The 27,139-nt window shown below is 40.7% G+C and overlaps 2 protein-coding genes across 5 annotated transcripts; one reads left to right on the top strand and one right to left on the bottom strand.

Annotated features, from left to right (window-relative positions):
- The first annotated feature begins 1,949 nt into the window (after window positions 1-1,949).
- Window positions 1,950-23,301, top strand: LOC129813865 (putative leucine-rich repeat-containing protein DDB_G0290503). Of its 4 annotated transcripts, XM_055866445.1 has the most exons (44): window positions 1,951-2,230; window positions 2,396-2,526; window positions 2,910-2,939; window positions 3,921-3,945; window positions 4,224-4,292; window positions 5,220-5,309; window positions 5,441-5,509; window positions 5,611-5,694; window positions 5,982-6,068; window positions 6,258-6,341; window positions 6,504-6,578; window positions 6,744-6,833; window positions 6,938-7,024; window positions 7,132-7,221; window positions 7,336-7,425; window positions 7,585-7,674; window positions 7,828-7,890; window positions 8,069-8,131; window positions 8,285-8,353; window positions 8,466-8,549; window positions 8,668-8,754; window positions 8,912-8,995; window positions 9,129-9,197; window positions 12,243-12,332; window positions 12,550-12,642; window positions 16,834-16,923; window positions 17,135-17,224; window positions 17,379-17,441; window positions 17,927-17,989; window positions 18,098-18,166; window positions 18,274-18,543; window positions 18,682-18,765; window positions 18,980-19,048; window positions 19,162-19,251; window positions 19,415-19,504; window positions 19,630-19,719; window positions 21,353-21,442; window positions 21,551-21,640; window positions 21,745-21,807; window positions 21,887-21,949; window positions 22,030-22,176; window positions 22,329-22,370; window positions 22,465-22,500; window positions 22,588-23,301. In XM_055866445.1, the coding sequence occupies exons 1-44, from the start codon at window positions 2,155-2,157 to the stop codon at window positions 23,139-23,141; spliced, it is 4,122 nt and encodes a 1,373-aa protein (XP_055722420.1). In that variant the 5' UTR covers window positions 1,951-2,154; the 3' UTR covers window positions 23,142-23,301. The 4 variants fall into 4 exon arrangements, with proteins under 4 accessions (XP_055722421.1, XP_055722423.1, XP_055722422.1 ...); XM_055866446.1 differs by lacking the exon at window positions 12,550-12,642 and having other exon boundaries at window positions 1,950-2,230; XM_055866448.1 differs by lacking the exons at window positions 12,243-12,332; window positions 12,550-12,642 and having other exon boundaries at window positions 1,950-2,230.
- LOC129813866 (uncharacterized protein C14orf119 homolog) lies at window positions 23,302-25,339 on the bottom strand. Its single transcript, XM_055866449.1, has 3 exons — window positions 24,987-25,339; window positions 24,245-24,655; window positions 23,302-24,117 (listed from the first exon to the last, which is right to left on the bottom strand). Exons 1-3 carry the CDS (start codon window positions 25,023-25,025, stop codon window positions 23,944-23,946), a joined length of 624 nt encoding a protein of 207 aa, XP_055722424.1. The 5' UTR covers window positions 25,026-25,339; the 3' UTR covers window positions 23,302-23,943.
- Between the last annotated feature and the right edge of the window lie 1,800 nt (window positions 25,340-27,139).

The raw sequence follows: 27,139 nt of genomic DNA, 5'->3' as shown, positions 1-27,139 counted from the left end.
TATTTCCGTCACTGAGCAGCACTGGGTTAGCTGTAGGGTATTACTCTTGTAGCTGTTTAGAGGCTACGTGCCTTGACTACACTGGTTATCTACTGTTTATCATGGCAAATAAGGGTGTTGGCCGCATGATACACACAATATTTAGCTGGTATTGGATCTGCCTTTTTCTGCAGTATTCTTCTTGTGCAAGACATTTATGACAGTGCATCATATTCATGATCATCTGAACATTTCACCTTTTGATGTCAATCCAGGGTCACAGTTGGAAAGAATTGCTTTGTAAGTCTTACTTCTTCATATTTCTGTTGAAAAGGTCATACAAGTGTTAGTGGGCTGTGTTCCTCTATAACCTATGCATAATCTTCATAATCATCTAAACTTTTCGCCATTTTATGTCAATCCAGTGTCACAGTTTGTCAATTTTGTATCTCCATAATATCACTCTGACTCCAGCAAAAGCAATCTTATCTAAGCCATTAATTATTTGAATCTCTCTGCCACCAATCATACTTCTGTGAAAACAGATCCAACTATACTGAATAAAAATATAAATGCAACATGCAACAACTTCAAAGATTTTACTGAGTTACAGATCATATAAGGAAATCAGTGAATTGAAATATATTTATTAGGCCCTAATCTTTGGATTTCACATGACTGGGAATACAGATATGCACAGATACTTTAAAATAAAGGTAGGGGTCTGGATCAGAAAACCAGTCAGTATCAGGTGTGACTGCCATTTGCCTCATGCAGCGCAACACATCTCCTTCACATTGAGTTGATCAGGCTGTTGATTGTGGCCTGTTGAATGTTGTCCCACTCCTCTTCAATGGCTGTGTGAAGTTGCTGGATATTGGCGGGAAATGGAAAACTCTGTCATACACGTCGATCCAGAGCATCCCAAACATGCTTAATCTGTGACATGTCTGGTGAGTATGCAGTCCATGGAAGAACTGGGACATTTTCCAGGAATTGGAATTTGGGAATTTTCCAGGAATTGTGTACAGATCCTTGCGACGTGCATTATCATTCTGAAACATGAGGTGATGGCGGCGGATGAATGGCACTATAATGGGCCTCAGGATCTCGTCACGGTATCTCTGCGCATTAAGATTGCCATAGATAAAATGCAATTGTGCTCGTTGTCCATAGCTTATGCCTTCCCCTACCATAACCCCACCGCCACCATGGGGCACTCTGTTCACAACGTTGACATCAGCAAACCACTTGCCCCCACGATGCCATACACGTGGTCTGGGTTGTGAGAACAGTTGAACGTACTGCCGAATTCTCTAAAACAGCATTAGAGGCGTTTTATGGTAGAGAAATTAACATTGAATTCTCTGGCAACAGCTCTGGTGGACATCCCTGCATTCCGCATGCCAATTGCACGCTCCCTCAATTGCATGCTCCCTGTGGCAATGTGCTATGTGACAAAACTGCATATTTTAGAGTGAACTTTTATTGTTCCCGGCACAAGGTGCAACTGTGTAATGCTGTTTAATCAACTTCTTGATATGCCACACCTTTCAGGTTTATCTTGGTAATCGAGAAATTCTCAGCAACAGGAATGTAAACAAATTTGTGCACAAAATTGGAGAGAAATAAGCTTTTTGTGCATGTGGAACATTTCTGGGATCTTTTATTTCAGCTCATGAAACATGGGACCAACACTTTACATGTTGTGTTTATATTTTTGTTCAGTATGCAATGAATAAACCGTGATTGTTTGTCCCTAATCATCCAGTGCCAGCAGCTCCCCTTAATTTACTGCACATCCATGTCCCTTGTCCAGATGAGTGTGTGGACACAACCAGACCGCTACCCATTGGTTGGTTAATATAACATATCAGTTATATGAACTTTGGATTCCTGTTCCTGTTTCCCGTCAGCAAGACTATTTTCTGATAAGACTATTTGCTCTAATATTGCTCTAATCTAGGCTGGTTGTCAAGTTCTCTGTTTTCCTGCTTTGGAAATAGGTCGAAATTACACAATGTTTAAATTAGTTGGAGAGTATCTTGGATACTTTTTCCCCTCCCCCCTTGGATGAGAACTTTAGAAGAGTATTGAGAAACTTGAACAAACGTTGGGAGCAGCCAGCTTTATAAAAGCTAGACGACTGTGGGACGAGCATAAGTCTGTCTGAGAATGATGGCAAGAATACAGACGACTTTAATTTGCCTCCTTCTCCCCTGTCTCCTTCAGGATTCTTTAAGTAGACATGGTAAGACACAACTGAGTTTGAAAATGTATTGCTTCAAGTTATTTTCACAGCATAGACAGATATTGTACTACTGGATAATAGCAATAGAATACAATATATACATTTCTATGTGTCGTTTAAATGGTTAAGGACAGTCATTGAACACTAATGTGTTTTGTTTGTCAGTCCCTCATGAAGGTGGCCATGCTTTGCAACCTCGCATCCAGAGAGACATAAAGAATGTAGATCCCCCTGTGGTCTTACAGGGGCCAATAACTCATGTAACGGATGTAGATGCAATCCTCCAGAAGCACAATGTAAGTGTAATAGGTGTGAAATGGCTAGCTAGTTAACGGTGCATGCTAGTAGTATTTCAATCGGTGATATAATTTTTTGGGGTGGGAGCGATAGTTAACGATGCTACGTGGGAAGGCAGTTGTTAATGTGTTCAGAAGGTCCCTGGTTCAAGCCCAGGTTGGGGCGAGGAGAGGGAACAACATAAGAGCCTTATACATTCTGTCTCTTACTCCAAAATACACACATTTTTAAACCAAGCTTGGTCCCTCTCTCGTAGCATATGACAGTTGTTTTGTCCATACAGGTTTGTATGATTTCCACTTGCCCGATAATAATGTTAAATGTGATTAGGTTAAAAATTGGGTGTTAGAATGATGTAATGTTCTGTTTTTCTTACCTTCAGATCACTCTACCAAATGGCTACCTTGGTCAGGTAAGAACTTGAATGAACTTTGCCTTTGCAACACAAATAACTAAGTTGATTACACAACAAGTTTTTACTTAATATACTGTGTTGGCTTAAAATACAAGTCTTCTTATTAATACATGTCTTCTTATTTGCCTTTCGGGAAGTTGTATTTTACTTAATTTTTTTTCAATTTACTTGTCAGGGACCAGTTTATAATCGGATTTATTACAACGATATAGCTAAAAAGCAAGTGGATTTGTTTTCCCCATTGGGGAGATTGTTGTACCTGTTTATATGGTCTGTAGTTAGTCAAGGTATATTTAAAAGAACTAGAAAGGAGTCAGAGGTGACTAAGGACAACATTGATATACTCAAACAAAAGAACAACTTCACAACATTCATGTGTCAATATACAAATAGTTTACAAGTTGAGCAAAAGTCGATATTATAGTTCATCCAACGTAAACTGTATAGTTCAGCTGATGATATATTTTCATATTGAAGTTAAACAACACAAACAACACATTATGCTAATACATTAGCAGACATACAGCCCTCCCCTACAGGGCAGGCCATTATTTTGGCTACCATGGTTATGCCTCCATAGGATGACAATGCCCCCATTCACAGGGCATGCGTGGTCACTGAACGGTTTGATGAGCATGAAAACAATGTAAACCATATGTCATGGCCGTCTTAGTCACCAGATCTCAACCCAATTAAACACTTATGGGAGATTCTGGAGCGGCGCCTGAGACGGGATTTTCCACCACCATCAACAAAACACCAAATTAAGGAATGTGCCACGGTGCATCGAAGCTGTTCTTGTTCATGCTGGCCCAACGCCCTATTAAGGCACTTTATGTTGGTGTTTCCTTTATTTTGGCAGTTACCTGTATGCTAGCAAAACTTTCCTGCCTCAAAGTTGAGCAAACTAGAAATGGTGTGGCAGCTGGTTGCCTTAATTCAAAAATTTGGGGGATCAACTTACATTTTTCTTTACAGTGCACTGTTGTGAACAGCTGTGAGGGTGAGTACCTTGCTTTTGCAAACACTTCTTCATGTCAAATCTATTATTATACTGGTATCATAAGATGCTGCACATTGTTCACCAATTTTACAGCAATTCAGCGAGGGGTGGGGGGGATTGAAATACATAATGTGGTAATAATAGATTATATTGTTGCATATGCCTACCTAAAATGAGTGTTGTCATGTAATCATATAATCTGAATAGATGAGACCTGTATGTGATGTGACAAATGATTCTATTGAACCTATGTTATTTTAACACAACTGTGTTCACAGGTCTGAAAGAGCAACTGGAGGACACAAACAGACAATTGCAGGAGAAAACCAGCCACACCATTCAACTGGGTGAGCTGTTGTATTGCTGCTGTTCCTACATGTCACCTACAGCGCGGTCGCCCTTTTTCTAGCTCCTAGCCAACTTTGCAGTATTTTGTATTTTTTGTATTATTACTTACATTATTTGCTCAGAATGTTTCTAATATTATTATTTCGGACTCTGACATTGCTCGTTCTGATGTGTCTTAATTGTATATTGTTATTCTATTGCTTGATATTGCTGCGTTGTTGGAGCTAGAAACTTAAGCATTTCGCTCAGGGCCGGCTCCAGGCATAACCTACATAAGCGACCCTAAAAAACGTTATTTTTAATACTTTTAACAACTCAGTCGAGGTCTCAACTTCCTTGTTATGTCACTGACATCAATTACCCATGTCAGCTAACAATTTTTAGATTGATAAGTTAGTCTAGCCAGCTATCTAAACTTGTAGTGATCATGGCCGAATACTGCCCAGAGGTCCTGACCTCCAGGGTGCCCCCATTTATTTTGTTAGTCACTTTCACTCAGATATCATTAACATGGCATAAAGATGTCATAGCAAAATGTGTAGAATTGCAGGAAATTAGCTGCAAAACTGAAAAATGTTTCTCTCCACCCCATAGCCAAATTTATAGAACTGCAGAAAACTTGCTTTAAAACTGCAACATTTTCTCTTCACCTAGTGGCAAAATGTGTAGAATTGCAGGAGATTAACTTTAAAACGTAAATATTGTTTATCTCTGCCGTCAAGGGCGGTCCACTAAAATGTTTTGCCCGCGAGGTCCCCCAAAAGGCTAGAGCCAGCCATGATTTCGCTGCATCTGCGATAACATCTGCAAAATTTTGTATGCGACCAATAAGCATTCATTTAATTTTGGGCATCTAAGACCAAATATTCAATGTCCAGTGTAGGGACCAATTAAATGGCTCTAAAACTCTTTATTATTCATTTCAGAACAAGAAGTGTTTAGACTGAAGTTCACAGTGAGACAGTTGAGAGTGAAGTCTACAACCTGCGGTCTGGAAACATCAGATCACATTGCCAGTAAGTGTTACCTCACCACTGCAAGTCTTATCTTTTAGTCATAAGGGGGATATGTCAAACAACTTCTTATAGAACAACTCTACTATGGTACAATACTGTTAATGCTTGAAACAATATAATATATCTAACAGAACTGCAAGCTCAGTTGGAGGATAAGATGAGTCAACTGGAACAGATGTCGCATGACAATGGAAACCTGGGTGAGTGGAGCTGACTTGATTGGTATTACCATAGATGCTAGATTACTGGTAGAAACCCTATCACTCATATTTATTTAATTTTCCTATTTTTCTCCTTACAGTTCTGAGGATCACAGCTCTTACCTATGAAGTGAATGAACTACAGAAGAAGAACACATCCACCTCAACTTCCACCAAGATCACTGGTAAGAATGTTGTTTATTATGCCTTCTCTCCATGACCATAAACATGTTCCTAAAAATGACATAGACACCCTCCAACTCCACTCTGTTCAACATTTGTTACAATGTATCATTTGCTGCAGTGAGTTATCTCCACATAGTCACTATGAAACCTAGTGAAAAAATGTATTTTCCAATGTGGTCTATCAAATCAAGGTAATGATTTTTGTACCTTTCTGAACTGTGTTAAAATAAAAATGTAAACAACTACCTTACTGGTTCTTTATGAAGGATGTTTATTTGTATTTTAGACCTACTCAGCCAGCTGGAGGAAAATAACAAACAATTGCAGTTTAAAACAGAACAACTGGAAAGGAACAGTCGCAGCGCTCAACGTAGTAAGTGAAGAAACCTGTTATTTCAGCATTCATGTTACTGTTCAGTAGTGGTGAATGGTGTAAAATTGGTTCAGAATCAGGGAATCATTTTCAGTCCAGTTTCTCAGAAAGAATGCAGGATAGCAGTTTTGTACATTTTAAACATGCATGTATAATTTCACTTGACTATGTTGTTTGTTTAATTTTTAGTTCTTGAGATTATTGAACTGCAGACCCAGATCTGGGAGTTAGAGAAAACAAATCACAGTCAGGAGACTTTAACCCAAATCCCTGGTACAGTATAATCTAAACTACTCAAGATTTAGAAATGTTCAGACAGTTTTGTATTTTTACTTAAACTGAAACCCTTGCGTATCTTTATACAATAGAATACTTTCCTTCTTCCTTTCCCAAAAGCCTGGCGCCCGCAAATAATTTTAATATTGTTGTGTCTAGTTCTACAGAGACAACTGGAGGCCAAGATCAATGAACTGGAGGGCAACTCCGAAGGGAGTGATGACTCCAAAAAAGGTCAGTTTGTTTGGGTTGGATTACTGAAACTGATTCACCTGGAAAAAACGTTTGTAGGGCAAACAGACGCCCACTCACACAAGATATCTCACAAAGCATACTGACAATATCAGAGGAGAATGTCTTCCAAAATTCATTGCTAAGTTATCTCTCTTGGCTTTTCAGTGGTGATGATGATCACATTGGAGAATGAGGTTACAGAGCTACAGAAAAGGATCTCAGAGCTCACTGAGGAATCCAAAACTAAAATTACTGGTGACTAAATAGTTATTATTTTATAGACAGAATTACCCCCTCCCCCGAGTTGGACATTGAGTTGAACTGATCTCTGATAAAGCTAAATTGCTTTTTTAAAATAGATCAACAGAGGCAACTGAAGGAGATGAACCAGCAACTAATTGACAAGATATTACAACTGCCTGACAACAACACTAACACTGAACTAAGTAAGTGGACAAGTGTCTCTCCATAATGATCCTAGACTGAGATATGCTGCAATAGGATCTAGGGTCTCTGCATGTCCTACTAACTGCTCTGTTCTTGATTATTTCAGCTGAGGAGATTTTAGCGTTGCAGAATGCAATAAATAACATAAACATACAAATATCAAGTCTACAAAAGAAGACCAATGCCCAACATGCAGGTACATGCCAACCCTGCTTGTAATTGTTCTTGGTTGCACCACTGACTGTGATACCTTTTGCACAAAATTTTGTATGATTGGAAGAATGTCAAAAGCATTGTGTGTTTTTATTAGAGCTGCAGAAGACTTTGAACGACAAGGAAAAACAACAAGAAGCTTGGAAGAAACAACTGAAGGGGGAGGACGAGACTAGCGTACAGCTGAGTGAGTGAAGCAGCAAAATTTGATATTTTTTATCATATCTAACTGTCCAGAAAATACAAAAGGTATTTTCAACAATTTATGAAATATGATTTGAAGAAGGGATACAGACTAAAATAATCCCATCCTGTAACTTTACTCATTTTCTTTCTCTCTGTCCAGTTATGAAGATAATTTCTATAATGAGGGAACAGAGGGATTTACAGATACAAACAACACAACAGATGCAGACAACAGCAGCCCAGATCACTGGTGATATCTTTATTGTCTTTATCTCTAATGTTCCCTCCTGTGAATGCACCCTCCTGTGAATTCACTCTCCTGTGAATACACCCTCATTGGGTTGTGTGAAGTATGATGCCCTAATTTTCTAATGTGTATCAAAATTAACTGTTTGAACTCCAGCACTTCTGCAACAAGTTCAGGACAAAGAGGACGAGATTGACAGAGTTCAGGCTGAAAACAAAGGTAAAGACCACTTCCTCTGTTCCTGTCTTGTTTATCACTACAGGCCTACAGCGCTAGTCTGCTCTAATCATTACTTTAGGTGTAAAACCCACAGTGTTCTACATTTCATTTTTGATTTGATTGTTGTGTTACTTTGATAAGAATGTCTGATAGATTATGCTCCTTCCTTTTAAAACAGACCTGCAGAAACAGCTGAAGGAGAATAATGCAACGTGTTTCAGTCTCGAGAACAAATATGACCGTGAGACTCTTTCTTCTTACTATCACTAAAGCCAGAACATGTCCTCAACATTTAACATTTTGAGTAAACTAGTTCTCACACATCATCATGATATTCTGAGATGTTGAAACTCCCTTTATGATCCTAAGCCTGTTTTGTGTGTGCCTCTCACAGGGGTGAGGGGTGAATTAGAGGACAAGATAAACTTACTTAACAGTCAAAATTCAGGCATCTCCAAACTAGGTGAGTGAGGCCAGTTGGACAGTTTCTGCTAATTTCTAATAGGTACATTGTGTTTTCTACAGTTGACAACAGTTTACTGTATAGTAATAGTAGATCATTTTGGTTCTAACAGTTCTAAGTATCGTGGCTCTGAATGATGAAGTGAAGTGGCTGAGGACTCAAATAATTTCTCCAGAAGCCGCAGACAAGATCGATGGTGAGTGTCACTGCCAGTGCTTTCCCCCTCACTACTCCATGCGCTGCAGAAGGGTTGTTCTGTTAAGAAAAACTCTCATGGTTTCATTTGTTATATTTGAACTGTATCTGTCTCTCAGAGCTGCAGAAGAAACTGGAGCAGAAGAACCGAGAATTAAAAACGAAGAGCAACGAACTGCAGGAAAAAAGTACAAACGGACAAAGGAGTGAGTTTTCCACTGATTTAACCCATCCTGAGAGAGCACGTGTAATGCTATGCAATTATAATAAATAAACACTGACAAATTACAAATGAGACTAATTCTACATTTTAGGTTAATTCAATCGAGTCAGGTTGTTTCAAATGTGGTTGTCCTTTTTCAGTTCTGAGAATAATTGAGGTGCAGAATCTGATATGGGAGTTTCAGAAAGGAGTGGCTACTCAGAGCAACATTTACCAGATTGCAGGTGAATGAAAAAATCATTTAATTAATTACAAGGTCATTTCAGAGAAATACTTTGATTATTTTAGTGTAAAACCACTCATGAGACATACATTATTCAACCACATCTGTAACTCGGTTGTACATCTTTTGCACAGTGCTACAGAAAGAGCTGAATGACCTGACTGCTGAAATGGAGGACAAGGCCGATGACGACTCAAAACTGGGTGAGTTTTGATAATAGGATGGACAGGAAAGCTGAACATCCCACTGGGCACAACTTGGTTATTTCAACGTTGTTTCAATGTCATTTGTTAAGTTATTGTGACGTGGAATAATAGCCGCGGGAGGTAGGGGTGCTGAGGGTGCTGCAGCACCCCCTGAAAATTCATAATAATAAAAAATACGAGTCAAAAGTTTGGACACACCTACTCATTCCAAGGTTTTTCTTTATTTTTACTATTTTCTACATTGTAAAATAATAGTGAAGACATCAAAACTATGAAATAACACATATGGAATCATGTAGTAACCAAAAAAGTGTAAAACAAATAAAATTATATTTTATATTTGAGATTCTTCAAAGTAGCCAGCCTTTGCATTGATGACAGCTTTGCACACTCTTGGCATTCTTTCAACCAGCTTCACCTGGAATGTTTTTCCAACAGTCTTGAAGGAGTTCCCACATATGCTGAGCACTTGTTGGCTGGTTTTCCTTCACTTTGTGGTCCAACTCATCCCAAACCATCTCAATTGGGTTGAGGTCAGGTGATTGTGGAGGCCAGGTCAACTGATGCTGCACCCCATCACTCTCCTTCTTGGTCTAATAGCCCTTATACAGCCTGGAGGTGTTGTGTCATTTTCCTGTTGAAAAATAAATTATAGTCCTATTAAGCGCAAACCAGATGGGATGGCCTATCGCTGCAGAATGCTGTGGTAGTCATGCTGGTTCAGTGCGCCTTGAATTCTAAATAAATCACAGTGTCACCAGAAAAGCACCATCACACCTCCTCCTCCGTGCTTCACGGTGGGAACTACACATGCAGAGATCATCCGTTCACCTACTCTGCGTCTCACAAAGACACAGCGGTTGGAACCAAAAATCGCAAATTTGGACTCATCAGACCAAAGGACAGATTTCCATCGGTCTAATGTCCATTGCTTGTGTTTCTTGGCCCAAGCAAGTCTCTTCTTCTGATTGGTGTCCTTTAGTAGTGGTTACTTTGCAGCAATTCAACAATGAAGGCCTGATTCACACAGTCTCCTCAGAACAGTTGATGTTGAGATGAGTCTGTTACTTGAACTCTGTGATGCATTTATTTGGGCTTCAATTTCCGAGGCTGGTAACTCTAATGAACGTATCCTCTGCAGCAGAGGTAACTCTGGGTCTTCCTAAATGTACATTACTGTTTTGTACTTTCCATCACCATGAAGAAAAACAATGCACAATACAATAATTGAGTACATTGAGGAATCAAGTGGTTTGTGATGATGTGATGTGATGATGTAGCTCAGATGGTAGAGTATGGCGCTTGTAATGTTAGGGTTGTGGGTTCGAATCCCCCAGAGCAACTCCTGTAAGTTACTCTGGGGGTCTCCAGAGTGGTGCAGCGGTCTCAGGAACTGCATCGCAGGCTGTGTTTCGCAGCCGGCCGTGACCGGGAGACCCATGCGGCGGGGCACAGTCGGTCCAGGTTAGGGGACGGTTTGGCCGGCCAGGATGTCCTTGTCCCATTGCGCTCTAGTGCTCCTTGTGGCAGGCCGGGCGCATGCATGCTGACTTTGGTTGCAAGCTGTACGGTGTTTTCTCCGACACATTGGTGCAGCTGGCTTCCTGGTTAAGTGAACAGTCTGTCAAGAAGCTGTGCGGCTTGACGGGGTCGTGTTTCAGAGGACGCATGACTCTCAACCTTCGCCTCTACTGAGTCCATACAGGAGTTGCAGTGATGGGACAAGACTGTAACTATCAATTGGATATCACTAAAAAGTAAAAAATATATAATAAATACAAAAGTTGCTATGGATAAGCGTGCCTACTAAAATGGAAAAGGAATAAATAACTAGGGCCCGTAGGACATGTAGGACCTGCCTTGTTGATAGTGTTGTCAAGGCAGAGCTGCGCTTTATTATGGACAGACTTCTCCCCATCTTAGCTACTGTTGTATCAATATGTTTTGACCATGACAGTTTACAATCCAGGGTTACTCCAATCCGTTCAGTCACCTCAATTTACTCAATTTCCACATTAGCAGACTATGATCGATAATGTCAAAAGCTGCACTGAAGTCTAACAAGACAGCCTCCACAATCTTTTTATCATCAATTTCTCTCAACCAATCATCAGTTATTTGTGTAAGTGTCCATTTTTTTGTTACTGTGAAATAGCATTGTATCTGGTCAAACACAATTTTTTTCAGAAGTTTACTAAGGGTTGGCAACAGGCTGATTGGTCGGCTATTTGAGCCAGTAAAGGGGGCTTTACTATTCTTGGGTATGTTGGATTCACATCTCCATCTCGACCAAAAATAAAAGTATAAACAATAAAAGAATAGGATTCAGCCAGGGGCTCAGATCTAACTATCCAAGCAGTAGATACATCTCCTTTAAATGTTGAGATTTGGTTGTGTTGTCAACCAAACAGAATTCAATACTACTTTTGTAAGACAGTAAATGCCCTAAAACTGATGTACTGTATGTACTTATTCAACCTTAAAATAAGTAAGACATCCATGGCCACATTTTGAGGTTACTGTAACAATAAATGTATTCTTATGTAATCATAAAAAGTGTGCATGTTTAAGGTCACAGGTCTGTGGAAATCTTCACAATTGCTATAATAATCTGTACAGAATCTGAAACGGCATTGATCATTTGCACTGTGTACTTAATGTAATATTAACTGCAAAACAGGTTATTTGTTTGTGCTACTAGATTAACCACAGTGATAACACAGTAAGTTGTTATAAACAAAATATCTGACATTGTATTCCCATTTGAACTTTGTTGTGCTTTTAAATGGTTGAAAGTGCAGTGATAACACATTGGTAATTCAACAAACTTTTGGCAGTCTTTTTGAATGGTTGAAATAGGTTGGAATCTCTTTGATCAACGTATCTACAAAATATTACCCAATTCCCCATGTTGAAATGCCATGGTGTGAGTGGGTGTGATGGTAGCGCTCGTCATGTTTACTTCAGGCAAGATTAAATTATGGGAGCTCAACACTTTTATTGACCGTCTGTCTTTCATCTCCTTCTCCCTCTACTTTTTAGTTCTGACGATAACCACATTACAGAGTGAGGTGGTCAACCTACAGAGAATGCTGTCAGCTCTCAGTCAGTCAACCGCAGCCCAGATAGTTCGTAAGTGTCATCTCTATTCACTATTTTAATGTGATTCAAGATAGCAGTTGGAGGATAAGAAGCAGTTGGCCAAGCTGGTTGAGCAGAGTGGAAAGGGTGATGAACAGACTAAGTGGATCCATCCCGCTGACACAGTTTCCTTCAGGAGACAAACATTTTTTATTTGTAATGTCTGACAGTTACACAGAGTTAAATGATATCTCATTTTTAATTTCAGGTCCAAAAATGTCAAACCTTGAGAATCAAATAAGTGAAATAGAAAAGAGAATAGCAGAGCTAAAAGAAGAAAATCCTGAAGCCAAGATCACTGGTAATATCAATAAAACTGTGTCATATACAGTACCAGTCAAAAGTTTGCACACACCTACTCATTCCAGGGTTTTTCTTTATTTTTACTATTTTCTACATTGTAGAATAATAGTGAATACATCAAAACTATGAAATAGCAGATATGGAACACAAAAAAGTGTTAAACAAATCAAAATATATTTTATATTTGAGATTCTTCAAGATAGCCACCATTTGCCTTGATGACAGCTTTGCACACACTGGGCATTCTCTCAACCAGCTTCACCTGGAATACTTTTCCAACAGTCTTGAAGGAGTTCCCACATATGCTGAGCAGTTGTTACCTGCTTTTCCTTCACTCTGCGATGCAACTCATCCCATACCATCTCAATTGAGTTGAGGTTGGGTGATTGTGGGAGCCCGTGCATCTGATGCAGCAGTCATCACTCTCCTTCTTTGTCTAATAGCCCTTATACAGCCTGGAGTTGTGTTGGGTCATTGTCCTGTTGGAAAACAAATTATAGTCCCACTAAGAGCAAACCAGATTCTAAATAAATCACAGACAGTGTCAACAGCAAAGCACCCCCACACCATCAGACCTCCTCCATGCTTCACGGTGGGAACCACACATGCAGAGATCATCCGTTCACCTACTCTGCGTTTCACAAGGACACAGCGGTTGGAACCAAAAATCTCTAATTTGGACTCGTCAGACCAAAGAACAGATTTCCACTGCTCGTGTTTCTTGGCCCAAGCAAGTCTCTTCTTCTGCTTGGTGTCCTTTAGTAGTGGTTTCTTTGCAGAAAACCGACCACGAAGGCCTGATTCACTCCTCAGAACAGTTGATGTGTGTCTGTTACTTGAACTCTGTGAAGCATTTATTCGGGCTTCAATTTCTGAGACTGGTAACTCTAATGAACTTAACTCTGGGTCTTCCTTTCCTGTGGCGGTGCTCATGAGAGCGAGTTTCATCATAGCCCTTGATGGTTTTTGCGACTGCACTTGAAGAAACTTTCAAAGTTCTTGACATTTTTTGGATCGACTGACCTTCATGTCTTAAAGTAATAATGGGCTGTCCTTTCTCTTTGCTTATTTGAACGGTTCTTGCCATAATATGGACTTGGTCTTTTACCAAATATGGCTATCTTCTGTATATCACTTCTACCTTGTCACAGTAATATTTGTGTTGTGGAGAAATGACCAGGCAGGAGACGGGAGTACAGTTTCTTTTGTTTAGTCAAATCCTCTCATGCTCTACAGCCCCGGTCCAATAGTGCGCATGTGCATTTCCTATTAGGTGTAGTAACATAACACTGCCGTAATACATTACTGCTTAGTAACAGCATAGTAACTAATACAAACAGATGTAGATCCCAGATACTACACTCCTCCCCCATAGTGTTTAACTCCCAGAGAACAAGGTAAATATGTTAGGGAACTACTAATGCAATATCTGAACAATGCATTCTTAACATTTTTCAACTACTGGGTTGAAGCAGACTTTTCAGAGCCCAGCACAAATCCAGGGGATTATTCTGCCCCAAAGATGGAGTTTGTGTCCTAATAACTAACCCAGGTAATGTCCTTTTTCTTTCCTTTTATCTAGGACATATTAAAGTGTTTATTTGTTTTACTGTCTGTTACCTCCTGAAACAGCTCAACTCACAGGTCAAGCTTTTGAGGTGCCCTTCGCTGTCGAATAGGATATCTCCGCTCCTCCTGGGCTTCCGGTGGTGGGCCAGGTTCGGGTGGAAGGTCAGGCTCTGTCTCTCCCGTACGTCCACAGTCAGGAGAATAGTCCTGGGGGTCGTTATTGTTCTTGTTCTCTCGGCGTGTCTCTGCTGGGGCGTTGGACCGTAGCAGATGATCCACATGAACGTTGACCTGGCGATGACCAACTTGGACTTGGTAAGTCAAAGGTCCTCTGCATTGCAAGATCACACCTGAGTTCCACAGGCGCTTGGGGTGTCTGAAATCACGTACCATCACTCTCTCTCCCTCTTTGAATTCTCTGACAGTCTTTGAGTGTCTGTTATGAGCTTTCTTCTGCTGTAGCTGGTGCTTTGCCACAGTGCTTGACAGGTCTGGTTTCATCAATGTCAGGCGGGTACGTGGTTGGCATTTCAGAAACAGTTCAGCTGGTGTACATTCCGTTACTGTGTGTGGTGTGTTGCGGTAAGTAAACAGGAAACGGGGAAGCCTTTGGTGGGTGGGCACAGACTGAACCTTGATTCTAGTCTAGGCCTTCTTAAAGGTTTGCACTGCTCTTTCCCTGCTCCATTTGATGCCGGATGGTAAGGTGGTGACAGGATGTGCCTTACTCCGTTGTTCTTGAGAAACATTTCAAAATCGTTTGACGTGAAAGGAGGGCCATTGTCCGATACGAGCTCCTTGACTAGTCCAAAGGATGCGAACAGGTGTCTGAGAAGATTGATAGTCTTCTCAGCTGTGATCAGTTGAGTAGGGAACACTTCCATCCACTTGGAATGGACATCGACGACAACAAGGAAATGTTGTTTGTCAATCTCGGCGTAATCCACATGGATGCATTCCCATGGTGTAGCAGCCCAGGACCATGGATGAAGAGGTGCAGCAGCAGGCTTGTTGCGAACAGCTTCACAAGGTGAGCAGTGGCCTACATGCTGCTGAATGTCCTGATCCAGTCCAGGCCACCACAGATAACTGCGGGCGAGTGCTTTCGTTCGAGTGATCCCTGGATGTCCCTCATGCAGGTCAGATAGCAGTCTCCTCTGGAATTTGTGAGGTACCACCACCCTTGATCCCCACAGAACACATCCTTGATTAGTAGACAACTGTTCTTTCTTGTCGATGAATGGACAAAGGTTATCGTCATTTACGAATGTTGGCCAACCGCCTAATGTTAAGTCCAAGACTTTGGAAAGCACTGGATCTTTTCTTGTTTCCTCTGCTATGTCTGAAGCAGATATGGGCAGTTCGTCGATGAGAGAGATCTGGAAGACTGCTCTATCATCTTCACTGTCGGAGTCACTTTTGCATGGTAGTCTTGATAGTGCATCTGCATTTGTGTAATCACTGGATCGTCTGTACTCGATCTCGTAGTCGAAGGCTAGCAGTATTATACCTTTATTTCAACAAGGAACACAGACTGAGACCAAGGTCTCTTTTACAGCTGGGCCCTGCATATACATGTTTACACATACAGTTTAGGTACAATGAACAAGAAACTACACAAGACAAACAGAGCCCAAAGTTGCATTCGAAGTGCAGCAAGGGTTGGTATGGCTGATTTTGGTCCAAGGATGGCCAACAGAGGCTTGTGATCTGTCAGCAGTTGGAACTTCCTTCCGTAGAGGTATCTGTGAAACTTATTCACTCCTCAATCACCTCATCGCCATTGTAATTAATCACCTCATCGCCACTGTAATATTTGTGTTGTGGAGAAATTACCAGGCAGTTTGATTCGTTTAGTCAAAACCTCTCATGCTCTACAGCCCCGGCCCAATAGTGCGCATGTGCATTTCCTATTAGGTGTAGTAACATAACACTGCCGTAATACATTACTGCTTAGTAACAGCATAGTAACTAATACAAACAGATATAGATCACAGATACTACAGTCACAACACAACTGATTGGCTCAAACGCATTAAGAAGGAAAGAAATTCCATAAATGTACTTTTTACAAGGCACATCTGTTAATTGAAATGCTTTCCAGGTGACTGCCTCATGAAGCTGGATGAGAGAATGCCAAGACTGTGCAAAGCTGTCATCAAGGCAAAGGCTGGCTACTTTGAAGAATCTCAAATATAAAATATATTTTGATTTGTTTAACACTTTTTTGGTTACTACATGATTCCATATATGTTATTTCATAGTTTTGTTGTCTTCACTATTGTTCTACAATGTAGAAAATAGTAAAAATTAAGAAAAACCCTGGAATGAGTAGGTGTGTCCAAACTTTTGACTGGTACTGTATATAAATATAGGGATATATTCAATCCATATTGCGGAAATTCAGCGTTACAACTTGATTGAAATTTAAAGGCAAAGTTCGTGTCAGCATTCATGGTAAATGCTGCATATGTCGGATCAATCAGAAATTACCTTTACATTTCTAGCGCACAATCTGAAATGCTTCAGTGATACAGATTGAAAAGAGCCCAAAGTAGAATTAATTATGATAGTCAGATTTCTCAGGCTGCGATATGACCTTTTAAATTCCATCTCTCAGAGCTGACAACACAGCTTAAGGAAAGCGAGAGGCAGCTTGAGGAGAACATAAAAAGACTGAAGAAGAAAGACAGCAAGAATTCTTACCTAAGTGAGTTACTATAGTAACCTGAAATAGCCAACGACTATTTTAAAAATAGCCCACTGCATATTTTGAATATAATGAACATGCTGCTTAAGTACCTTTTTTTTTACCTTGTTCTCAACAGAACAAAGACTTATCTAAAAGTTCCATGATAACCTTTATTTATTTAGTGCCACTTTAAAATACTGTAACTCACTACCTCTGTTTGTACTCGAAGTTATGCAAATTCTTCATCTACAAAGGAAACTCAGAGACATACAAAATGCTGCATCTCAGCAATTCAATGAAACTGCTGCTGATGTTACTGGTGAGTGTTTGGACTTCATCAAGCATAATAAATATATCATTCTTTTGTTGATTTTTTTAATATATCATTAACTTATTAAAACATGACTCATACACTCTTTGAATATGTACCTTATATATCTAATAATATGTTAACATTAGTAATTGAATTACAGCGCTTCAGGAACAACTAGAGGCCAGAGAGGAAGAGAGCGCCAGATGTCAGGCCAAGAACAAAGGTAAGCCAAGATCAGGTCCTTCTGATATTAGTCTGGTTCACCAGTTTGTGTAACTAGACGCTTGATGAGCAAAGTTGCTTGAATCATAACTACAGGTAAAGAAACAGAAGCACACGTCTCATCAGTGTCACGGTCCTGAGAAGAGACGGACCAAGGCGCAGCGTGATTGTAGTTCCACATCTTTATTTTAGTGAAACTTAAACAAACCAAGAAACAAACAACAACCGTGAAGTACCGTAGTGCTACATGCACTCACTCAAAACAATATCCCACAAAGCAGGTGGAAGAGAGGGCTTCCTAAATATGATCCCCAATTAGAGGCAACGATTACCAGCTGCCTCTAATTGGGAACCATGCCAATCAGCAACATAGAAAGTAACTGACTAGAACACCCCCCTAGTCACGCTCTGACCTAAACACCATAGAGAACCGAGGGCTCTCTATGGTCAGGGCGTGACAATCAGGCAATTTTTTTCTCAAACCAGACCTGGAGAAGAGGCTGGGCGATAAGGATGCACAGTGCTCTGGACTCCAGGACCGATATGACAGTGAGCTTCACCTCTCTCTACCTTTTGCTGATGACACAGTGATCTAAATGATATGAACCCTATTCAATAGAACCTAGTCAACAGCTGATTTGTATTGGTCTCTCACAGGTCTGCAAGATAAGCTTGGTTCTGCAATGAATAAACTGGATAATGTAACTGGATACAACGATAAACTCGGTGAGCAGATGAATATACATTAGTGCCCACAGATGAATGAGGCGAGGAGTCTCATTTATTTTTCTGATTCAAAATGCTACTCAGATCATTTCAATGTGTTCTATCAGTTCTTGAGGTATGGACCCTGACTAATGAGGTAGACGATCTAAAGAAGAGAACTGTGACTTCTGCAGCTAAGATCAATGGTGAGTATCCCTGTTGCCGCGCATTATTTATAGCAAATCATGTTTGTTTCGAAAGATCTACATATGTTAGCATTGATCCAGTCATGATTTTTCCTCATCTTTCAGAGCTCCAAAAGTTGCTGGATGCGAAGATCAAAGAACTGGCAAAGAAAACACAGGAACTGGAGGATAACGCTCCTCAACCAGAGAATAGTTAGTAGTTTTTAGCCTTTTCCTTTTATATAGTCCGTTTTCACTTGAACAGACAGCTTTTACAGTTTAGGTCCAGCCTGCTCAGTATTTATCTGTATATGATATTCCTCAAATTGTTAAGCTGTTTGTTTTTTGCAGTTCTAAGGATCATTGCAATACAGAATGAGATCTTGAACCTGCAGAAAGGAGTTAGCAATGGGACAAACTTTGACCAGATTGCTGGTGAGTAGCAGGTGTTCTGAAGAACATAGGAGTCTATGTGTTCAGCATGTTAAACCAATAACAATGGTTATCATGTTTCCTCAAAGGGATAGTCCTTCACTGGTAGACATATAGGATAGTGTGATGGCAATACACTGCATTTAGCCCATTCATGGAGTTTTCAAATCCCATTATGCTTGTAACATTCAAACTCTTCAATTATTCTTGTCCACAGCGCTTGAGAATGAACTGGATGCATTGATTGCCACAATCGAGGAGAAGAACAATGGCAACTGTAAACAGAGTGAGTGTGAAAAGCCTTATCATTTCAGGATTGGCTGCAATTGTGATTTTGAATATTCTACATTGCTTCAAATGTTGAATGTTGTGACATCCTGCATATCCCTGCTCATTTAGTTCTGCAGATCATTGCACTCCAAAATCAAGTGACAAGATTACAGAGGCAAGAGTTAGAGTTCAATCAGTCATCTGAGGCCAAGATTGCTGGTGAGTGCCATTGTACTTTTTCTTTATCCTCAGTACTCTTAGTCGCGCTGGAAAGTTTATTATCCTTATATTTACCATTAAGAGCTTTTTTGTAGGCATACCGTGTGATAGAAAACTTTGTGGTGGAAAGAAGATAACATTTGAAATAATGTGTGTGTCTCAGAGCTAGAGAATCAGCTACAGGAGACGAGAGACCAGCTGAATGAAAAGAACGGCGAGCTGAAAGAAACTGACAGTAGAATTCCACAACTCAGTAAGTTGTCAAGCATGTTTCAAGGAGTTTATCTATAATCTACAAGTCAATTATTTCTCCATTTTTTGGAGGGTGACTTCTGTTTTTGAATGCTTCATCCAGAGTGGCATGCTTTTATTTTTCAGTTGCAGAGATCATGGGACTTCGTAACAAACTGACAGAGTTAGAAAGAACATTATCAGAGCTCAAACGGACAAGTGCTGACAAGATGGAAGGTAAATTTTGCTTAATTAAAATACTATTGAACGTATTGTTGGGTTGATGCGAAGGGAAACATTTAGTTTAAAGTGGACGCTATCTTAACACAGGGGAGATTATAATTGGTAAGATACAGTGCATTCGGAAAGTATTCAGACCCCCTGACTTTTTCCATATTTTGTTACGTTACAGCCTTATTCTAAAATGGATTAAATAAAAAATGCTCCTCATCAATCTACACAATATCCCATAATGACAAAGAGAAAAATGTTTTTCAGAATTTTTGGCAAATCTATTAAAAATAAAAAACGGAATACCTTAGACATAAGTATTCAGACCCTTTGCTATGAGACTCGAAATTGAGCTCAGGTGCATCCTGTTTCCATTGATCGTCCTTGAGATGTTTCTACAACTTGATTGGAGTCCAGCTGTGGTAAATTCAATTGATTGGACATGATTTGGAAAGGCACACACCTGTCTATATAATGATCCACAGTTGACAGTGCATGTCAGAGCAGAAACCAAGCCATGAGGTCGAAGGAATTGTCCATAGAGCTCCGAGACAGGATTGTGGTCGAGGCACAGATCTGGCGAAGGGCACCAAAACATTTATACAGCATTGAAGGTCCCCACAGTGGCCTCCATCATTCTTAAATGGAAGAAGTTTGTAACCACCAAGACTCTTCCAAGATCTGGCCTCCCGGCCAAACTGAGCAATCGGGGGAGAAGAGCCTTTGTGGAGATGGGCGACCCTTCCAGAAGGAAAACCATCTCTGCAGTACTCCACCAATGAGGCCTTTTTGGTAGTGTGGCTAGACAGAAGCCACTCCTCAATCAAAGGCACATGACAGCCCACATGACAGGACTGTCAGACCATGAGAAACAAGATTTTCTGGTCTGATGAAACCAAGATTGAACTCTTGTTCTGAATGCCAAGTGTAATGTCTGGAGGAAACCAGGCACCGCTCATCATCTGGCCAATACCATCCATACGGTGAAGCATGGTGGTGGCAGCATCATGCGGTGGGGTGGTTTTTCAGTGGCAGGGACTAGGAGACTAGTCAGGCTGGAGTGAAAGATGAATGGGTCAAAGTACAGAGAGATCCTTGATGAAATCCTGTCCAGAGAGCTCAGGACCTCCCGATTGGGGCAAAGGTTCACCTTCCAACAGGACAACGACCCTAAGCACACAGCCAAGACAACCCAGGAGTGGCTTTGTGATAAGTCTCTGAATGTCCTTGAGTGGCCCAGCCAGAGCCCGGACTTGAACCTGACCGAACATCTCTGGAGAGTCCTGAAAATAGTTGTGCAGCGATGCTCCCCATCCAACCTGACAGAGTTTGAGAGGATCTGCAGACAAGAATGGGAGAAACTCCTCAAATACAGGTGTGCCAAGCTTGTAGCGTCGTACCCACAAAGACTCGAGGCTGTAATCGCTGCCAAAGGTGTCTCAAAGTACTGAGTAAAGGGTTTGAATACTTAGGTAAATGTGATATCTATATTTTTTCATTTGCTAAAAATTCTCAACTAGTTTTCGCTTTGTCATTATGGGGTGTTGTGTGTAGACTGATGAGGGAAAATTATGTAATCCATTTTAGAATACGGCTATACTTTCCAACTGCACTGTAAATAAATATCTTTCCTCCTCAGATCTACAGAGTCTACTGAAGCAGAAGAGCAAGCAGCTTGAAGAAATCACTACACAACTGAGGGCTGTAGATGCCAAAAATGCAGAACAGAGTATGTTGACAAGAGTAGTCATTAAACATTTGTAATCTTCTAAAAGATTGAATACCATTGTTTGATGTTAGTATTGAATTACAGTGCCTTTTTGTTCTGTTCTTTCAGTTCTGAAGATTATTGAACTCCAGAAAGAAATGAAAGCGATACAAACGGAAGCTTCAAAAGCCAAAGATAAAAGTGTATCAGAAATCTCTGGTTTGTCTATGTTCCATTTATGTTGAATAGTGTTAAAAAATACATGGGTTTGGGAAATCATTCTCTTTTGTCATTTTGATTAATTTTGCTCTCCTTCTACCCAGAGCTACAGAAACAACTTAAGGCCAAAGAGAAGCTGAATGCAAGACTAGACTCCAAAAACAGAGGTGTGACACACAGGTCCCTGAAATCATTTCTGGTCATCTTGGGGGAAAATATTTTAACTTCTCTCTTCCATCTCTTTAGAGCTGGAGAAATTTCAGAAGGAAATGAAAATGGAATGTGATGAAATCCAGCACAGGTGCAAAGGTGAGATTGTCCTTTGAATAGATGTATAGAGTTTAAATGATTTGCTGAATGTGGTGTACTGAACAACATTTATCACCCAGAGGTACAGCTTCAAAATGATCAAAACCAAGAGGACTTGCTTAAAATGCAGCAGCAATTGCGAGAGGAGGAGGCAGCCTTCAATAGACTGCAGCAGCAACTCAGAGACAGCAAGGATGACAATGCCAGACTACAGAGGAGAAATAAGAGTGAGATACTCATTATCTGTGACCAATCAACAGGACAGTGATAATGTAAACCAAATACTGAACATGTAAAAGAGTTCAACAATAGCCTTCATTACTGTAATTTTGAGGGGTTGTCTCGTTTGCAATCTCTCCCCTTCTTTCACTCTATAAAGGTTTGCAAGACGAGAATGACAAACTCAAGATGAATTTACAAGGTAAGATGTGTATTTTCACCTTTTTCAGACAAAAACATGTCGAAGCTTTTATTGTGAATTAATACAATGTGTTTGGGTTGCACTCCTCTCTTAGATCTTCTGGTAGATCCAGAAACGATTGTCCATAGCAGTAAGTCTGGAAGATAATGGATATTGCATGAATGTCTGGCTCTGTGCAGTAGAGACCATTACTATATCCATTCCTCTCTACCCACAGCTAAGGTGGCCTTAGACCCGGACACAGCCCATCCTAAAATCATTCTGTCAACGGATGAGACAGAAATGTCTGTAGCACAACAGCGACAGAATGTCCCCAACAATCCAGGGCGGTATGACTTGTCTCTTGCTGCTCTTGGAAAGACTGGGTTTAACAGGGGGAGAAATTACTGGGAGGTTGAAGTGGCTGGGAAGACATGTTACAACATCGGAGTTGCCAGAGGATCAGCTAATAGGAAGGGGCAGCTGAAACTAAAACCAGCAGAAGGCTACTGGACCATAATCTTGACAAAACAAGGTGTGCTCAAAGCCCTTGCAGCTGGGCCACTTGATATTCAGTTGCCTGAGCTCCCCCAGAAGTTTGGAATACTATTAGACTACAAAAAGGGAGAGGTCTCTTTCTACAATGCAAATACCAGGTCTCTTCTCCATACATTCACAGGTAATAGATTCACAGATAAACTATATCCATTCTTCAATACCTGTCTGGAGACTAATGATGAGGATGCTCCGATTGTCTTAACTCCTGTTGGTTCAGTGTCATGGATACAGTAGAGAATGCATTTGACATCAAATTAATTTCAGTATAAAAATCACATTGCTTTCGTTCACAAAAAATAATCTTAAATGTAATTATTTCTGTGGTATTGATTCAAGATGATGTAATTTCAATTATGCATTTTCAATCATTCATCAAATAAAATATTGCACCTGATCTATGAAATGGCATTTTATTTCTGGCATTGTAGAAAACTGTTCAAGATCATTACAGAAGTATAAGCATTCCCACTGGTAACAGAATTGGACCTGGTCTCTCACTTTATCTACCTCTAGTCTACACTCACTCCATTTTACCTGAACACAGCCATGGTGTAACTGCACTGAGAGAAGAGGAAAAAGGTTGATCAATAAGGATATTACATCTATCCATTCGTTTTGTAATAGAATTAAATAAATATGTTCACCTTATTCAGTCCGTCTTCTGTAATACCCTCAAGTATGTGGTCAACAGAATGTATCAATACTACAAGGGCTCTCATATGTTACTAGATTCATCTCAGCCCTAGCCAGACAAAAAGATTGTACATATATTTTAGTCATTTAGCAAACACTCTTATCCAGAGTGACTTACAGGAGCAATTAGGGGTAGCTCAAGGGCACATCAACAATTTTAAACTAGTTGGCTCGGGGATTCGAACCAGAAACCTGTCAGTTACTGGCCCAATGCTCTTAACCACAGGCCTGTTCTTCACTGTCTCCACACATATGCTTCCCTATGTACCACTCCAACCTAACTTGTTTCTGTCTTCCACCCACGCATTGCCTATCCATTCTACACCCTCTTCTCCTGTATCCCTCAATCCCTGCCTGCTGTCCCAGCTACACCTCTGTAGAAGTCGGCAACAAAGATTGGGTCCCTCTCTTCTAGAATGTGCAGGAAACTGTTCCTCTCCTCCTCACTCCATGACTCAAACCATTGGGTCCAGAGGCGCAGTTGGCACTCAAAGATATTTGGTGGGCTGTCCTTAACCTAGAATCAGAAAGGAACAGATGGTGGCGAGGTTTCCGTGAGAATGAGATCGACATGACTGTTACATTACTAGTAACTAACTGTAGGACAAACCATTAAATAATTGTGTTAGCAGGATGGGTTGTACCTGTAGCGTATTGAGCGACTCGAGAAGGGTACACACTTTCCCTGGCACAGCTTTCCCCAACAGGTCCTGCAGAAACCTTTCCCTCTGGGCAGTGCTCCAGCTCAAGAACCAGCTCAAGACACAACGCTGCTCCTGAAGAGTTACGTAGGAGAGTGGTAGGGGCTCTCTGCCTGCCGCTGACTTCAGAGAGGTACAAGATAGGTTCTCCAAGCTGGGAGGCACTAAACCCTGTGGTACTGACGGAAAGTCTGCCAGGCTGGGTGAAGACGAACTGGACTGTGTGCAGAGCCAACCCTGCCCAGCAGTGTTAGCTGTATCCAGTGTGTTGCTAGACAGGGCACCAGCAGCTGGGGGCATCATGACAGGGGGCTGTTGGTTTGAGCCTTGATTGACGTGGAAGAACCAGGACATCTTTGGAAAAACAGAATAAAAACATGGTAAATAAACGTCTCATGTCATGTTTACATAAACAGATGATGGCATGTCCAACTAGCTAGCCTAATAGTTATGGGATCAGGATGTGTTAGTTACCACCTAGCCCAATGTTGGACTAATTGAGCATAATGTTAATCCTTAGTCCAAGGACCTTACATGTTCTGTTTAAAGGGCAAACTGGCTCTGCAAGCCAAAACAGCCAAATGCTAAATCTAAACGTGAATCAATTCCCAGAAACAAATTCCTCTACTTTCAATTCACAGAAAAAAAAATACAAAATAAAATCACAAATGTAAAACACACTTACTGTACACCACAGAAGACTGCTGCGAGTAGGACGGCTCATAATAAATGGCTGGAACAGAGCAAATGGAAAGGCAGCAAACACATAGAAACCATGTGTTTGATACCATTCCACTCCAGCAATTACCAAGAGCTCGTCCTCCCCAATTAAGGTGCCACGAACCTCCTGTGCAGTACACTGTTTTAACACAGCCAACTATTTTTCCAGGGACAACATTTGTGCCGTCTGACTTCCATTTACACACAAGTGTTCGGAGATGTAGATAGCTCATTAGCATTGGTAGTCAACTCTGGCTTCCGTAAACAAGCTCTGTAACATGTTAATATGTCTGCGTGGGAACCCAATAACATGTGTGTATCAATTTCACCTTTTGTTTTTGGTCAATTGTTTGTGGCCTATATGAAAGAAGGTCCTTACGCTTCCAAAACCGTACCACAAGCGACGTGGCTCTTAACAAATCTCCCACCCCACAGAATACGCCTTCGTCCAATTACTTGTATGTGTAATAGAACTGATAGTCATGATCAAGGGCTAGTTTACCACCGAACTTGGACATCCCCTTCGATCATGTCATATCGATACCTGGCTATCGTAACCAGTTATTTGTGGTCATTCTATCTGCTTCGACCACAACACTAGCTAGCTAGACAGTAATGACACTTCCTTGTATGGTAGTTAGTTAGCTGTGCACCGAACGCCGGTAACATTTGATATGGAAAATTAACAACTTTTAACCACCAGACATGCTGAGATATCTAAAAACATTATTCCTCACCATTAAGCGTTTTTTTGTTGTTTTTTTTTACAAGTCACGTTATTATTTTCAACATGTTGCAACCTCCAACAGAGCCGAGCAGCACTGGCACCAAATACTTTTTATATCTAAACCAAGATAGACCACAGCCTGTCGTTTCAAATGGGAACAGATGAGCCAAAGTGGGCAGAGCCAAGTACGAGCTAGCGCAATCTTATTGGCGCGTTTTATCGTACATTTCCCAGTTGGGGAACGCATGCTCTGAAGTCTGCGTGTACAATAACTCAATTCGCATTTCCACTCTTAAACAACGCCATTTTTGGACATTTTGGCAAAGGGTCAAGTCTACAAAACTTAGTCCACTCTGTTCGTGACAGATTCTAGTTTCGGGAGCAAACTGTATTGAGACGAAAACAACAACTATTGAGATCAAATGTTTCACCGATGAGTAAATTATCAGAATGTCGTCCAAAAGCCATGTTCCACCTTCTCCCACTGTTGGCCACTGGGCTTCCTCTCACTTTTGGTCATGAGTGGAAACGCCAACCGAATGCTTCACATTTATACATCCGGTGAAATATCTAGCTCATTGTTCTATGCATGAGTTTCCCGTGTCCCATGATGCCTTCCGCGAATTATGGGCGTTATTTCCGATTCGAAGTAAACAAACATTCATGAAGAACTTGCAAAAACTAATAATGATATGGGAACACAACCTGACGGAGATCAAAAAGGGTAATATTAGCCTACCTTTACCCTCCGTAATTGATGGTTGGGAAGATGACGTGAAGAAGTCGCCTTGTATCACGTACGGTAGCATATTTACTTACTTTGTTGAATCCGTAGCTTGCGATGGTAAGGCGATGAGCAACTTAAGTTCGGAGGCGTACCAATACCTACACAGTAACAAAGTCGGACGGGTGTTAATGAAGGATGTTGGAGACGACCTTGTCTACCTAAAAGCATCAACGACAAGTGTCATACAGACAGCGAGTTGCTTATGTATTGCAGGGCCGGGACACTCTTGTAGTCATGCTGCAGCAATTATGGCCCTGTATTCTTCTTCTTTGGTATCATGGCGTTTGCACATTTTATTTGTGCATGCCGCCACCTACTGTGCGGTAGTGTGTGTGGTCAAACACGTTACATTTTGTGATACACACATATAAAAGGGGAAAAGGAAAACATTGCACCATCAGTTAACACTACACCTATACCACTATTTAATGAAAAAAATAAAAACCCCTTCCAACTAAACCTACACTCAAAAACCCACTACCCCATTCCACTACTTGACCCTATCTGCTCCTGCACCATGCCAACGACCTGAGAGGACAGGATACCACCACTCAACACACCCTGTAACTCTTCTAAAGTCAAATCTTGTATACCCAAATACTTA

This window comes from Salvelinus fontinalis, chromosome 17, assembly GCF_029448725.1.
Source record: "Salvelinus fontinalis isolate EN_2023a chromosome 17, ASM2944872v1, whole genome shotgun sequence".
Classification (NCBI taxonomy): domain Eukaryota; kingdom Metazoa; phylum Chordata; class Actinopteri; order Salmoniformes; family Salmonidae; genus Salvelinus; species Salvelinus fontinalis.
The sequence above is the reverse complement of the archived record's forward strand: the minus strand, read 5'-3'. Positions and strand labels throughout refer to the sequence as shown.